The sequence below is a fragment of the Phalacrocorax carbo genome, chromosome 6 (assembly GCF_963921805.1).
Source record: "Phalacrocorax carbo chromosome 6, bPhaCar2.1, whole genome shotgun sequence".
NCBI classification, from domain to species: domain Eukaryota; kingdom Metazoa; phylum Chordata; class Aves; order Suliformes; family Phalacrocoracidae; genus Phalacrocorax; species Phalacrocorax carbo.
Genome location: NC_087518.1, coordinates 61857790 through 61874630, shown reverse-complemented (window position 1 = coordinate 61874630; position 16841 = coordinate 61857790). Strand labels below are relative to the sequence as shown.

The window sequence follows — 16841 nt, the reverse complement described above, 5'->3', positions numbered from 1 at the left end:
CGAATAGGACACAGAGGATACATACACGCTCCATATGATATCCGTGCACTTCGCATGTATCCGTGCATGACAGTTGTACTTGCCAGCCTCCGCTCCTAAGAACGCCCCGTTCGCTGCAGCGTACTGCTTGATTATGGGGTTTACAAACCGCCCAAGCCGCCTCCAGAAGCTTCGTTGTTGAAGCAGCTGATTTTTTTTGTTCTGATCAGCTATGAATTCCCCTCAACCTACTTTCTGCATGCTTGAGAAATCCTATTGTGCTTGCTAAAATCAAATTTTCTGCTTGCTATTATATTACCAATCAATACACAAATCCAATATACAGCCAGCCCATTACAAAGCAGTATATAGAAAAACAATATTAATAAATCAGATTTGTAACAGCAGCACTTGAAAACCATCTCAGATAGTGGACATGCTCTCTGCCAAAGTATTTCTGCAAAGCTTAAACTTTTCTTCTGCAGTCAGATTTCACTGGGCTGCTCACCTTTTGCACGTAGAGAATCTGCAAGTCCTTCCCCAGTGCCCACCCCCACGTCCCAGTGATCTCCAGAAGTCGTACTCCTCAGGAGGGAGTTCCTTGGGCATTTCCCCCTGATCCGTAACGTCACTTTGTTACACGATCTCCTTGCTGAACGCAGGCACGCGTGGCCTAACGATGCTGGCAGAACAAGAGCAGGCTGTTTTTGCAAGAACGACTAAGGAAAGTGAAAGAGGCAAACGGCCGTAGGATCAGACCACGTGGTTTGATGGAGTTCATTCCTGGAGATAAGGGCATCCATAACAGAAATGGTAACGAGAGCATGGCGTGAGCGTGTTCTAGAAATCTCAAATCTCCGGTTTGTGTGTCTCCAGAAAGCAATTAAGGTTCATTTTGTTTCATTTATCCTCAGCAGTTGCAAGTAGAGAATTAAAGAACACCTGCCTAATATACATACATACAGGAATGCCCAAGCCTCCATATCTAACGTCACGTTTTTCTGCTTAAGAAAAGTATTCCTTTCCTTTTGGCTGAAACCCGTTAAAGCATACGCCAAAAAAACTAGAAACAAAAGTTTTAGTTTACTAAAAACCTTTAATGCTCATCATTTTAGCTCCTCCATTCCCGAAGCAGAATATTACTTAACTGTCCAAGAGACTGGTCAGTGGAGCAGGACAGTGGTTCCTGCAGCGAGGAGGAGAAGTAGGCTAGAAGAGAAGGAAAGTTGAGGACTGGAGGACCAGACCGTAGCCAGTACGTGTGGAAGGCAACGCTCCAAGGGAGGCTGCAGTGAGAAGCTGGAAGTGCCTCTGTATCAAGCAAAAGACAAGGTACCAAGTGCAACGAGGACAGCAGGCATTCGTGGAAATTGGATGAAACGGGGATGACGTGGCAAGTAAGAGGGAGACGCAGGAGCAGGTACCTGGGGTTCAAGAGAGGAAGGAGTTAACTAGGACGTTGGCTGTAGAGAACTAGGCACAGGCCAAGAAAGGAACTGGAGGCTGTTTTACACTGCGGGGGAACACCAAAGGCGGGCTACCAGAAGGTGAGCAGCAGAGACTTGTGAAGGAGGAGTTTGCGACAGCTCCAAGAGGTTGTGAGGAAGAGAAGCTGTGGGGGGACCGAAAACAATAAGCAGATCAATCCAAGATGAAAGTATCCCTGGAGAGAAATTGATTACAGCAAAGAGATGAAGAATCGCAGAGCTCGACATCTCATATCGCTGTGTAATATAAGTGTGAGGTATCTGTCTGCTTCCCAATAGGGGTGAATTTCAGCCAAAAAATAAAGCTGTCATTTCTAGTCCCCTGAGGCTATTTCAGGTACCAGGCATGTAAACATTAAATAATCTGTCCTGCGTAGCTGCTGTTAAAATTAAATTTAATGACAAAAAAAAAAGAAAATGTAATTTTGATAACATGCTGTTAGTATTCTGGTGCTTTTTCTCACATAATCCATCAGTCCAGTGGCTTGAAATCTGCAAGCCGTATTGTGAATTAAAATTTAAAAAAGCAAATCTTCTTTCTTTAAAAAGCCTCAAGATTTGAGGATCAAAGTACAATGGGAATTGATGAGAAAGAAGGTGCAGCGAACGGTGAAACTCTGAGCTGTGCTCTTGTAACGCAATTCCCGAGAGATACCAATTTCGTTCATATATTTGGTACAGTAGCTGAGTCAATTTTAATAGTTTTCCTCTATAAAACTCAATTTTTTTTGGAAACTTTATGCTTTATGTTATACCCAGAAGCAAACAAGGAAAGGTCATTTGTTCACAGAGACGGCAGAATGAAGAAAACCCAGACCCTCATACAGAACATATTTGTGTGTTGTGGAGGTTTCAGTAACAGCCTTACACTTGTTTTGGAAGAGAAAATAAAAAAGACGGATAGTGCAGGAAGATCATAGAGATTTCTTCCTCTACCTGGCGCTTCTTGGTTGACTCAGATGTACTGTTACAGTATAATCAAGGTCTACCCTGGCATGAGATGCGCTGAAGGGCAAACTCTCCTGGGCTGGGCACAAGGGACCCTCTCCCCCGGCTGCGTTGCACACAGCTCCGCCTGCGGCAGGAGGCAGCCGTGCTCTGGAAGCGAGCCTGGGCTCTCGGGAGCGAGGCTTGCGGGGCTCAGAAGCAGCCGGCGCGTTGTCAGAGGAGCAAGAGGGTAGCGTAATTTGGGAGATGTGGCCTCCTGCGTCAAGCCTTTTGCATCAATCGTCAACGCTTCGAACGTATTTTGACAGTCAATGTGTTAGCAAAACCAAACGTCGTATATACCAGTACAAGAGGATGAAGTCTGGCACGGTGTGAGTAGGGTACGTGGCTCGGCTCTGGGGCCGTGCAGAGTAAATAAGGTTTTTCAGGTTGCTACTCTTTGACTCGGCACACTGAAAACTAAACAGGAAAAATTCTTTTAATAAGCTGACACAGTCCCTTTCAGCATGTCAGCAAGCAACTTTAGAAGCTGGCCTCTGTTTTGTTTGATGGCAACTTTAGAGACAGTCATGTAAGCTGCTACCTTGTGTAAGTATCGATGTGTATAGATGTACGTGGACGTACACATGTGTACACATGTATATGTACATATACATACACAATGCACTAACTGGCAAAATCATCTTTAAATCTGTAAAACCGCGCTGCATGGAAGTTTTCTCTCTCCATATATAAGTGGATATGCAGAACTATATAAATAACATGTTCATGCATCACGGGGGGTTTTCAGCGCTCTCAGCTATTTTTCATGATAGCAAGACTGTTGTGTTTAGTCCCTGGTAGCTCTGGAAAGCTTACTCTGGAAGTTTGTACTGTTGTACTGGCTTGAGATATTGCCAGAGTGTGAGAAGTGCCAAAGGTGAACGCTGGACTCAACGAGACCACCTGACTATTATTAATCCCCATGTTTTACAAATAACACAGAAAACAATGTTTCTTACTCACAGTTGACTCCGACTTTATTATGCACAGTTTCAGGGGTCAGACACAGACATACTTTATATAAGTAGGTTTTTCTTACTGCATCCCTACAGGGGCAGTATTGGTTTCGGGAAATCCCCTCCCACGTCTATCGGTGTGAATTGTTGCTACCATAAGGCAGCGGAGCCAAGGCCTTATACTCACAACCGGACGTTATCTGCAGAGTTCATATAGTTTGTAACTGAAGTTCGTATATTTTATAATGGAAGCAGACTTTTCAATCCAGTGTCGTGGCAGCTGGAGTAAAACTTGTTGTGTTTGGTTGTCTTTGTACTAGGGTCCACAAGGGCCACAGGGACCTGTTGGATTCCCCGGACCAAAGGGACCTCCAGTAAGTATCTTTTTAATTGAGTATACACAACAGCAGGCATGTTATTTTTCATACAGTGTTTCTGAAATTAGTATTTGAAGATTTATTTAAGGGACGGTTTACGTACAGATTACAAATGTGCTGATTGACCATGAAGGCTAAGACGAGAACTCATATATTCAAAATGAACATTGGTGCAGCTCATGTGGCATTCAGCATAATCTACTAAACCGCAAACCTAATACGTTGGCACCGATGTCCAGGCGGCAGACTCAGTTTAGGCAAAATGTTACTGTGCTGGCATATATTTTCTTTTAACAATTGGTTCGTTGAGGAAGAGGAAGGAGGCATTCATTAGTCGCAGAAACGTATGGAAGTAACAGCGCATTTGGGCTGCACTCTGAACGAGTTATGCTGCCCTTCATCTGTGCTTCTGCTCATGTGGAATAAGTAAAAAAGCATCAAACCACCTGTGATTTTTTTCCGCCCATGCATTTGTTATTTTTCTTTCCAACGGCAAACCCTGAAATTTCATCAAATACTCCTGTAATGCATAGTTTTGCGTTAACTAAGCCACTAAGCAAAGAAAAATGTAGGGGATCTACAGGGACTTCCCATGATTTCGGGATTTACAGAAATCCATTTTGAACACGCATGTATTTGACAACTGAACAGTATCTCTCCAAGCATTGCTAACATGCATCAGGGAGGACACAGGGAAAATGTATCATAAAAATTCTAGTTAGCTGATATAGGGGCAGCTGAGCTGTACTGGGGGCTAGTCTAGAAAAACCAGAGATAACAGAGATTCCTACAGCTAATTGCACTCTTTTTTTTTTTTTTTTTTTTTTCCAGAATTAAGGGTGGCTAAGAAATGCTTTGATTTATCTGTTTTCCAATTTCAGGGGCCACCTGGAAAAGACGGCTTGCCCGGGCACCCAGGACAGCGGGGTGAGACTGTAAGTAAATGTACCCTGCTGCGTAAGCGTTGTAAGCCTCCAAAGGCCTCGACTGTGTGACCGAAACTAGAGAAACAGAGATGACAGAGAAAGGGGGAAGAGAGGGGACCAACAGGTCATATAACTGTAGTTTTCTTATGGTTGGTAGGTTAGGCATAAGAAAGCTTTATTTTGTTTCCACGATACAAGAGTGAAGTTATTCTGTGCTGTGCCCAGCTAGTAACATCACAACGAGCTTGAATAGTCAATAGAAGAAACTAATACTCTGGTCTCCGTTCTAATAAGATTTGCCAGGCAATTACTATATGATTCTTTTCTCCCTGAATGACGTGTAACAGAAATAATAACATAGTAAAAACTCTCGTTAACGGTAAGCAGCTCGGACACTCAGGAGCCAATGCCTTTGGAAAGTAGGATCTGGAATGATTCGACCTGTGAAAAAAAATTCCTATATTTTGAAACTATATCCCATGTAATCCCCCTAAGAATCACAAAGAGTAAATTCTGGCAGCAAAATGAAAAAATTAACATATAACAGTTTTAATGGAATAATTTAAAAAACTCTCTACTTCTGTAGTGCCAAGACCTTACTCGTGTCCCACTGAAATCAAATAAAATTCTTACTCGGATTTTTCAGAGCTAGAGAAAGTCATAAGTGAATTTAGAGAGAAATTTTCTCAGCATGTAGGATGTGTTTTGGGTTCCAGCTTCACTGGAAATCTGTTAGTGGCTGCTGAGTCACTTCCACTGCTGGAAGGGAGAGCTTGGAGTAACACATCATTCTGACAAGCTCTGTTTTCTTCTGCTCGAGCTGAGGCATTGTAACTGGTGGCTTTTTGTGTGTGTGAGAAACATGATTGACTACTGCTTTGTTCTTTTCCTGTGCAGTGATACAAAGACTAGGCTTGTGTACCATAAGAATGAATTTGAATCGCTGTTTAGAATGCAGGAAGCTCAAAATTGTTTAGTCTGATAAGAAAAAGAACAGTTACTATTTTCCTTTTATTCTCATTTATTTGAACACGAGCCAGTAATGTGCCATTACAGCAAAGAATGCTAGTAGTATCCTGGGCGGCTGGAGGGTGATCCTCCCCTTCTGTTCGGCCCTGCTGAGGCCAGGAGTATTGTGTCCAGTTCTGGCTCCTCAGTACGAGAGAGAGAGAGAGCTACTGGAGAGAGGCCAGCAAAGGGCCACTAAGACGTTTAAGGGACTGGAGCATCTCTCCTATGAGTAAAGACTGATAGAGCTGGGTCTGCCGAGCCTAGAGAAGTCCCTGGTCGAATCTTACCAAAGTAATACCTGAAAGGAGGGTGTAAAGAAGGTGGAGCCAGGCTTTTGTCAGTGGTGCCCAGGGACAGGACAAGAGGCAACGGGCACAACCTGAAACGCAGGAGGTTCCACATGAACCTCGGGAAATGCTTTTTCACCGTGAGGGTGACCGAGCACTGGAACAGATTACCTAGGGAGGCTGCAGGGTCTCCATCCTCAGAGCTATTCAGAAGCTGTTTGGACATTCCTGGGCAACCAGCTCTCCGTGGCCCTGCCTGGGCAGGGCAGTTGGACCAAATGACCTCCGGACATCCCCTCCAACCTCAGCCACGCTGTAGTTCTATGGTTCCTTGGTTTCACTCATGACTAGAAACAGAAGATGCAAAATACAATGAAACTGTGGCCTCTGCTACGAAGTGATGTTTGGACCGGGTCCTTCTGGGTTCAGCGAATGCTCCGGGTCTCTAATTTTGTATCTCCTTTGGGTTTAGTAAGGTTAGACCAATACACAACTTGAGTAACTTAGGGGCAAATGCAGCTTTTCAGTAGCATTGGTTTCTGCCCTGTGTATATGTATAATTGGGGCAGGATTATTTTTAAATTATTTTTCCCCCATGGGTTCTCATGTATATGTTTTTTGTGGAAAAACAGACTTTTTTTTTTTTTTTAAAAAAGTAGACTTGTTGACTTTTTATTTTTCAATGAACATTTCCATTTCAGATTTTTAAAAAATGTATAAATTAGAAACTTTCATTGCACTTACTGGTAAATGAGGGTCTTAAGATTTCTGTTTCTTATTTAGGGGTATATCTCACTGAAGTTCAGTGGTGCATGTGGGCGTTACAACAATTAGGGGATTAGGCTAAGAGACATACTCAAGCTTAACAAATTAGATGCCAGATGCCCAGGTTGCACTCTGCAGCTTGGTTATGGAATAATAACCGTATCTTGACAGCAACTGAGGTAAGTATTAGTGGGGAAAAGGCTACAGCGTCTTCCCCCAGTAAGCCACATGCACTTTGAAGAACTGCCATTGTTTGCTGAAATTCTAGGCATAGGAACAGTATTATCATGACAGATAATTTGGAATATGAATGTAGGAATAAACTAGATACTGAAAACCAATATTAAGCTAGTTCCTCCCTAGAAGTGATTACCAATTCCAGTGATATCAACCTCAGATTGGCAGGGGGCATCAGCTGCAGGGATTGTTAGATTGTCTGGTGTTATGCAAGAATTCAGTATTTCATGCCTGTGAAAGGATAAAATAGAAATATACTACCTGTTTCATCTATTAGAATTAATCAAGGACCGTCTTACTACAATAAACTCAGTTTTATTAAATTGATTTTCACAGGAAATAACAAAAACATGGAGGCTAATGAGGCACTTGCAAACACAGGCATGAGACATTAGTGTGAATTTTTTAACTCTAAATTTTTTAGATGAGCCCATGGGATGTTCAGGTCCTCCTGACTCTTTGCTGCTGAAATCTCCTTTGCTTATTACTTCCTTTACAAATCTGAGTCTGTAGGAATAGATAAACTGGTGACAAAAGAGAGAAAGCAGAGTAGCAAAGCCATCATTAGCATCAGAAGTCATTGAATATACTGTGAAATATCAATGCATTCTGCGAACCTGAGAGCAGCAGGTCTTCTCAAGGGGCTTTCAGGAAATATTCAACATCCCTTTGTCTTTCCTTACAATAGGCTTCCGAGGAAGCTTTGACTGTGCAAAGGAAGATGATTCCATCTGCAGCAGTTTTGATTTTCAGTCGTCAGAGGGGTCCCTTTGTATTTGTTTTTAGTCTGGATCATTTCAGAGGTGTGAGAGAGAGTGCCTAAACAGTTACGGGCCAAACTGAAGCGTGGTAACGCCTGGCCGGCAGCAAGAAGAGAATCAGATTGAGGAAGGTAACGAAAGCTTAAACCGGATCTGGTGGAATGGGGCCACTGTCGGTGAGACTGTGCCCAGAGGAGGGCTGAGCAGGGCCCAGCATTTGTAAGGAATATGGGCCAGACGACACCTTGCTTTTACACAGGTGAGCAGAGTGAGGAGGCAGGTGCAGGCCGCTAGGCGGGGATACCGCGTGGAACCCTAGACGTGGTACAGCCCTGAACACCCTCTCCCAGCTCTGCGCAGCAACGCTCTTCCAATATGTGAAAGAAATAATTTAGCACGTTTCAAAGATATATTGCACAGTGCTACTATCAAGTGAGGTTGTCATTCAGCTTATTGACTAATTTTGGATGGAAGTCTGGGGCACTGGTTAGAAAATGAAAATTCTCTAGTATTTGCCAGTGTTCTGAAAAACTGCCCCCAAAACATTTCGTTTTTATTCTCTGCTTCTCAGGTTTTGTCATCGTATCCGTTTCTCATTAACTTCATTCTTTTTGTGGCACTCGTGCTGCCTTTTTTACCATCCCTGTACAACCTTCATCTTCTCCCTGGATCTCTATTTCTTTGCATTTTCTTTCTGTCTAACCTCCCCTTTATCTGTAATGCCCCTCCAAGTTATCCCACCGTCTGTGTCGTTCTTTAAAAAGCATTTGTATGTCTGGCTTTATGATTCATAATGTATATATGTAAAAATGTATTTTCAGCCGTGTTTTAGCTGGATCACTTATGCATTCAGACTCACCTAATCAAGTTCACCTAGAGGGATCTGTTAAATTGATGGGAATTTTCACTGCTGTGCCACCTCAGAGAGACTGGAACTGAGAGATATAAGAAAGATTAATCAGTATTTCACTTCTAAAGTATACACAGGAAAAAAGGACTTCTCATTTTTAGTTCCTGAAGAGAAGGAACGTGTGACATGGAATTTCTCTTTCTCCTCTTCAGCACAGGTATGAATTTTGCTCTTCTACATCTTGTCCCGGGTAACACAGTATTCTGTAATTATTTCACAGGGTTTTCAAGGAAAAACTGGCCCTCCTGGACCTGGTGGTGTTGTTGGCCCTCAGGTACATCATCTGATTTCGTAGTTAACTTCACAAGACCAATGTTTAATGGTTATATTATGGCTAAGGCAGTTGCTTTTGTTGTACTGAAAGGACCATATTGATGGTTATATTAACTTCTGTAGCAAACTGTGCATAAGAATTTTAGAAAGGTGTACTTAGTAATCACTGGTGATTCCACAAAATATGCAAATGGTGGGGTTACCTTCCCACTTCCTTTTCTGTGTGTTTTCTTCCTGTGGTCACAAAGTCGGTGGTTTGCAGAAGTCAAGAAGGCAGGCTTCTCTACCATGAAACAGTTCAGAAAGAACAATACAACATGTGACGTTTTTGCCAGAGGCCAAATTTCAGTCATTTATAGATTGTGGAGAGATTCACTATCACAATTCCATTTGATCTGATCTTACTCATTTGCAATGAAATCAAGCATTTGGATTGCACGAGCATCTTAAGGTAATTCCCCCAGTGAAAATTTTCTGCCAGTGGATCTGAAGAGATATCTTTCAACTCTCCAACCTTCCAATTGATGTTATTCAGAAAAACAACAGTACAGACGGTGTTTCAAGGCAAGCACAGTATGCGGATTTCCCTCCCGTGCCCTTTTTGTAACCTCCTCCCATATGTGGGTCCGCAGGGTTTTAAAGCTTCATTGCTTAAGGAGCAAGGTCAGGATTTCACTCCTGGGAAGCTGTACAGACGTGTCTGCAGGCAGAATGCAATGCAAGGTTTATTTTATAGGACAAAGATTATTTTGTAAGTCAGCTTTGCCTGGAGGGAAGGTGAGGAATGTACGCTAACTGATGGTAATACTGTTTTGTAAAGGATACTTATAACAGCTGGATGTTAAGCATCTGCTTCCCCCCACCCCAAGACACTTAATACCTTGAGGTGACTGAAGTTTTACTTCTGTGCTTAGGGTCCTACTGGTGAGACTGGTCCAATTGGTGAAAGAGGTCATCCAGGTCCTCCTGGCCCACCAGGTGAACAAGGCCTCCCAGGTGCTGCAGGAAAAGAAGGTGCTAAGGTATGATGTGGCTCGGGGAGACAACTTGGAAGGCACAGATAGATTGCTGACATTCCGACATTTCAACTCATCGTGCAGAACGTGCAGAATAAAATCAGAACATGCAATATAAAATAGCAATCAGCAGGGTTCACCCCGAAGGATTTTGAAGGCTGGAAGATTCCAATTTTAGAGCTGTCTCTGCTTCCGCTGAAATAGTAAGAATTCTCTTGAGCCAATAATTAGTGTTTTGTAATAAAAAATAAAAACACTATATATGGCACGCATTCACTATGGAAAGACGTAGTAATGACTTGTTCACACTAAGGTGGAGAACTGTACATTGGCATTTAAAGGAGGATGTGTAGTACTGGCGCCAAGGCAGAATTTCCCTCACCAAATTTAGCTCTTTGCTTACTGTTGGGGCACAAGAAAAGTATTGCTTATCTAGTTACTATATAATTCTCTTCAATCTTCCATTTTAAATGGGCGTTGTAAATTTTTAGTGAATGTATCTTTAAACATATTTTTACGGCTTGCTGTGTTTTTCACTATTTATATTCTATCAATAACACTGTATTTTGTCAAAGCTTGTTATAACTTTAACCATACGATGGCCTGTTGTACTGAAAATCTTAAAAGAATTAGTGGGTGAATAGGAGGAGGCATAATCTTTTTGTCATTATTATAACTGGGCTCTGGTATTTCGTTTTCATCACTCATTTAATGCACTGTCAACTTCTTTTTTTTTAATCAAAATGTAATATGTTTCCCAGGGTGACCCAGGCCCCCAGGGCATTCCTGGGAAAGATGGGCCAGCGGGTCTTCGTGGCTTCCCTGGAGAGAGAGGCCTGCCGGGTGCTCAGGTATGGCATAAGCACTAGAACAATGGACACGATGTTTCTAAACACAAGAAACAATGGATTAACTCTTCTATTTCATGGAACCTTCTACTGTGCTTAAAAATGAAAGCAATAGGAGAACAGGCATCAAGCATCCGAATTTGTTAAATATCATTGGCTATTTAAGCAAAAAAGTATTTATTCAGTTTTTTGTCTTTGGATTTTTACGTTCTTCCTATTTACATGTGATGCAAAATTAACTTGAACTTTGCAGTGTAAGAGAGAAGGTTATGTTTGGGTTTTTTTTCTCATTTTTTAGGGTCCAGCTGGACTGAAAGGAGGGGAAGGCCCGCAAGGCCCACCTGGCCCAATTGTAAGTAAACATAATTTTATGGAAATACAAACAGTATTACATAGTAACGTTTTTCCTTCTTTACATGCTGTGATGTTTTCATCAACAGTCTGTAAACACCACACAGATGTATGTCATTCAAAGTGATCAATAATTAGTTTCTACTAATTATCCATACTAATGAACATTCAAGGAATGTGCGGGCTGTGAATATCTGGACCCTTCTGCTATCAGTAGGTACGAGATTTACTTGTTGCTCAATACTTGCTGCTTACACAAGTTATTGTTGAGATGAAAGAGGTTTTCCATAGTGGAAAATCTACGGATAGTGGATAGTGGACTCGTGCTGTTGTGGTGGGTGGACCCTGGCTGGACACCAGGCGCCCACCGAGCCGCTCTGTCACTGCCCTCCTCAGCTGGACGGGGAGGAAATACAGTGAAAGGCTGGTGGGTCGAGGTCAGGGCAGGGAGAGATCACTCAGCAATCACTGTCACAGACTCGACTTGCGGAAATTAACTTATTACCAATCAAACCAGAGTAGGATTAAAAAAACCAAGTTTTAAAACACCTTCCCCCCACCCCTCCCTCCTTCCCAGGCTCAATGTCTCTCCTGAATTCCCTGCCTCTGCCTCGCCAGCGGCGCAGGGGACGGGGAATGGGGGTTGCAGTCAGTCCGTCACATGTTGTCTCTGCTGCCCCTTCCTCCTCAGGGGGAGGACTCCTCGCACTCCTCCTCTGCTCCAGCGCGGGTCCCTGCCGTGGGGCGCAGCCCATCAGGAACAGGCCGCTCCAGCGTGGGTCCCTTCCGTGGGGCGCAGCCCGTCAGGAACAGGCCGCTCCAGCGCGGGTCCCTTCCGTGGGGCGCAGCCCGTCAGGAACAGGCCGCTCCAGCGTGGGTCCCTGCCGTGGGGCGCAGCCCGTCAGGAGCAGGCCGCTCCAGCGTGGGTCCCTGCCGTGGGGCGCAGCCCGTCAGGAACAGGCCGCTCCAGCGTGGGTCCCTGCCGTGGGGCGCAGCCCGTCAGGAACAGGCCGCTCCAGCATGGGTCCCTTCCGTGGGGCGCAGCCCGTCAGGAACAGGCCGCTCCAGCACGGGTCCCTGCCGTGGGGCGCAGCCCGTCAGGAGCAGGCCGCTCCAGCACGGGTCCCTGCCGTGGGGCGCAGCCCATCAGGAGCAGGCCGCTCCAGCACGGGTCCCTGCCGTGGGGCGCAGCCCGTCAGGAGCAGGCCGCTCCAGCGCGGGTCCCTGCCGTGGGGCACAGCCCGTCAGGAACAGGCCGCTTCAGCGCGGGTCCCTTCCGTGGGGCGCAGCCCGTCAGGAACAGGCCGCTCCAGCACGGGTCCCTGCCGTGGGGCGCAGCCCATCAGGAGCAGGCCGCTCCAGCACGGGTCCCTGCCGTGGGGCGCAGCCCGTCAGGAGCAGGCCGCTCCAGCGTGGGTCCCTGCCGTGGGGCGCAGCCCGTCAGGAACAGGCCGCTCCAGCGTGGGTCCCTGCCGTGGGGCGCAGCCCGTCAGGAACAGGCCGCTCCAGCGCGGGTCCCTTCCGTGGGGCACAGCCCGTCAGGAACAGGCCGCTCCAGCGCGGGTCCCTGCCGTGGGGCGCAGCCCGTCAGGAGCAGGCCGCTCCAGCGCGGGTCCCTGCCGTGGGGTCACAGCTCCTGCCAGGAGCCTGCTCCAGCGCGGGCTCCCCACAGCGTCACACCTTCCTTCAGGGCACGTCCACGGGCCCCGGCGTGGGGCCCCCACGGGCTGCAGGTGTATCTGCCCCACCACGAACCGCCCTGGGCTGCAGGGGCACAGCCCGCCTCACCACGGTCTGCGCCCCGGCCTGCAGGGGAATGTCCGCCCCGGCGCCTGGGGCGCCTCCTCGCCCTCCTCCTTCGCTGACCCTGGGGTCTGCAGGGCTGTTCCTCTCACGCGTTCTCCCTCCTCTGTCTGGCCACTGTTGCACGGCTTGTTCTCCCCGTTCTTAAAGACGTTACCCCAGAGGCCCCGCCACCATGGCTGATGGGCTCGGCCGTGGCCAGCGGCGGGTCCGTCTTGGAGCCGGCTGGCGTTGGCTCTGTCGGACATGGGGGCAGCTTCTGGCAGCTTCTCAGGGAAGCCGCCCCTGCAGCCCCCCCGCCACCAAACCCTTGCCCTGCAAACCCAGTACAGCTGTGTTCCCTTTGTACAACTCCAGTTCACTCATACGGTTGACCCACGTAACGTTTAAAATACTGCTGGTGCTCTGCATGGCCTAAGTTATCTTTTAAATACGTGGCATCGCTATTTTGTGCCCTTTTTACTGCATCTAATATTTTGAACCATGTACCAGCCTGTGTGTAAGTTTTGATCCGTTTTAACTCGTGAAAGAGATTCTCTTTGTTTCGATTGGGATAGCAGAATGTTTCATACAGAATGAAACCAATAAATATTCTGCTCATCTTCAGTAATTTCTGTATAGTTGGGAAATGTCACATAACCTATTTATTTCCACCATTATTTTACAATTTTTTATTTATTTGCTGTCTTAAAAAAAAAAAAGTATCAAGGCAGTCCTCTCAGAATCGATTGAGATTTTTCACTCAGCGTTTAGAGAACTCAGCATACTTAAGGAAAGACATCTTAATCCTGTTTTGAAGTGCTCTGAAATCGGTACAGAGAACGATACAGCAGCAGGCATATACTGTACCATTATTTTTGCCACGGTATCTACATTGAAAAAAAGTATTTTTTCAGTGAAAGTTTAGATTCTGTAGGCAAAGGGGAAAATTGTAGAGCAAGCTTAAGAACTTTGAGAAAGTATGATGAGCATCGGAAAAAAAGAATCTTATTTTGGAAAGTAGTAACATGCCACTTGAAATCTCCCACTGAAATCCATGGGAAAATAGATCATGCCGGAATAATGGCTTGTTAACAATACTATTGTATGAATAAGTAAAGAAATGATGCATTATACTGTTATTTAAGAATTTTAGAAGATAAGATGACCTAAACCCATCCATTTCTCTATAGACTTTATCTTTACTGTACTTCTGTGTGGACCGTGCCTATAGACAGGATCAGTGACGCTGTTACGAATGATGTTTGCTTGGCTAATAACAGCTATGTAAAATCGATCTCCAGTAATATTCATTCTCAACATTTTAAGCTCAGCATAGGCGTAAAAATATATCTGCCAACTTTCTGTGTTGTTGTAGTTGTTTTTCTTTATGATTATGATAGAAAAGCAGAGGTATGTACTCATTCTGCAAAAACAGCGAGTGATTCTCCCTTGAGTGGTGTGAGTAGGCTTTTTCTAGGTGGGCCTGTGCTCACCAATTATCTACATTTCCTTTTTGTTTCATGTTTGGACTTCTACTGCTGGTACCTCTGCTGCCTCTTTCCCTTCCGTTTCTGGTAGTTACCCACTGAAAGGTATTTGGAATAGCACATGCTTCAAGTTACCTGTTCTCTGTTGTCAGTTTTTATGTGAGGAAGTTCTACAAGGATACGCTGGTATTCAAGACATGGTGCAGTTATTCCGAGCTGTGAATTGTGTAGATTTGATAGTCGTCAACTTATTTCTTTCATTCAGTGCAACTGAAGCAAAAGAAAAAAAAAATCAGCCCAGCTATTTGTCTTAGACAAAAAAGTAATGGAGGAGCTGAAATTCTATGTATTTCAACAATAAAGCTCTCTTACCTCCCTGCAATTCATATTGAGATTAGAATGCATTAAACAGGGAGGAAAAAACCCAACGTAGTATAAAGGTTCTTGCTTTTGGATTATATCTACATTATTGGGAAAGGTCTGCTGTAGCACACTGCTGAGCTTTACTTCTTGATTTCTTACTACTTGGCACTTGAATTCTTAAAATTAATAATTGAATTCTTAATGCCGTTAAGCTTCTATTCTTTAAATCAAGAACTTGCATCTGTGACTTACAATTCTCCCTGACACCACGCGGTACGGGTGTGTTCCTGAAAGGTGCCAAAACAAGGTAGCTTGGACTGGAACGGGGTGGAACAGACCGGAATGGAATGGCAGCTAGTAGGGCGAGTCAGAAGGGATACCATCCCACCCCGTCTGAAGAACCTGAACTGTTAGGAGAAAAGTTGAATCAAAATCAAGCAAGCATAGACCAGAATAGTCTCTGCAATCTAACGGTCATGTCTTCATTTTGTGTTAGAGGCGGCCCTAAGGCTGGACTGGCCTCAAGCGGAGAGCTGGTTCAGGTGCAGCGAGCCGCAGCCCTCCCGGGCAGGGTGCCCGCACGCGGCGGCTGTGCCGCTGCTGTCACGGTTCCTCCCAAATACGCGGCACGCGAGGCTGTGAGGCAAAGGGCGTTTCTTGTTTAGCGATGGCTGTCCGTGTTCTGAAATACAGGCGTTTGCGTTTAAATTCAGATGATCCCTGTGCTCCTAATTCGTCTAAGGTCTGTATAGATCAGTGGTTTAGTTCAAAACACCAGAGCCTTTCTGAGGTGCGTCGCTCAATCGTCCCCGTTGACCATCCTTTGGGTCAAATCACGGAGCTCTCTTGGAGCTCGTGAACGGTATTCCTTTCATGTGAAACTACATTGGCACAGAAATTCCAGGAGCGCTTCGAACGCGCGCCAGCTCGTTCAGTGCCAGACGGGAATTAGAGTGAAGCGCAGTGCGGCAATGCAGCGCGTGGCTGTCGGGAGCCCAGTACCAACCCCTGCTCCGCTCTGTGAACGCACTCCCGATGGGGCCACGCTTCGTGCTGAGGTAAACATAGTCAGGGACAGAATCACCTGGGAAGCTCGGAAATGTTTGCGCATTGTTCTTCTGATTTTTGAGAAACAGATGTGGTAGCAGGAACTGTGGGCAGGGTGGAAAGGGAGCTTGAAGGGAAACATTTTGGTTTTTAAATGTACTGTGAGTTCGCTGTAGTGCAAGCAGGCCACCTGAGGCACAAACAGGGCCAAGCTGACCGCAGGGTACTCCGGAAGTCCCCGGTTTTTTCTTATTTCATCTTTAATTACTAACTTGTTATCTTGACAGTGTTTTTCATTGAAAAAAGATACATAGGTGCCCTTAATACTGGGTTTCTGTGCATCTGCAAGGCCACAATTAAACCACAATAGCCTGCTTTTTTTCACAGCAACTCATAGCAGACCATGAGCATCAAATAGTCCTAAAATATTTTCCCATCTATTTTTAGCCAACAGAGGGTACACACAGAAGTGTAATTATAATGGCGTCTTCATTTGCCATTTATAATAGGAGGAGAATGCATGCCACTGGATGATTTCCCTCCAATTCCCTGCCAATACCAATTGCTTCTAACTAGGATATAGAGTCAATTATAAGCTTTATTTGGCCAGCGCATACATCTGCGAGCGCGGCAAACGATGACTGCTCCAAGCACTGTGCATGCCAATTACTGTGCTTGGAGGGATCTGGACAAAAGAAAGCGATGCATGAATGCACTCCAGAGCAAGGGTTTCTTTCTGGCTTGGGGTTTTTCTTTTGGGCTTTTTTTCCTTGTGGTTTGTTTTTGGTTTTGGGTTTGGTTTTTTTGGGGGGGGGGGAGGGGGGGATTTGTTTGGGTTTTTTTAACAGTTCTCTTTTATCTGCTATCTTTGTCTTGTGTTTGTTTTCTTCCCTTCTCCTACGACTGTGTGGAACACTGAATGCTGATGAGAGGAACCTCTTCGGAATGTCAATCAGTCATTTTTCATTAGCTCATTTAGGAATAG

The 16841-nt window shown here is 45.2% G+C and overlaps 1 protein-coding gene across 4 annotated transcripts in view; it reads left to right on the top strand.

Annotated features, from left to right (window-relative positions):
* The window catches only part of COL11A1 (collagen type XI alpha 1 chain), a 164754-nt gene that overhangs the window by 99162 nt on the left and 48751 nt on the right, over positions 1-16841 (top strand). For all 4 annotated transcript variants that reach the window (XM_064455620.1, XM_064455617.1, XM_064455618.1 and 1 more), the window contains 6 exons: positions 3733-3786; positions 4671-4724; positions 8907-8960; positions 9874-9981; positions 10737-10826; positions 11122-11175. In XM_064455620.1, the coding sequence (XP_064311690.1) occupies positions 3733-3786; positions 4671-4724; positions 8907-8960; positions 9874-9981; positions 10737-10826; positions 11122-11175 (414 nt within the window). The remainder of the gene's footprint in view (positions 1-3732; positions 3787-4670; positions 4725-8906; positions 8961-9873; positions 9982-10736; positions 10827-11121; positions 11176-16841) is intronic.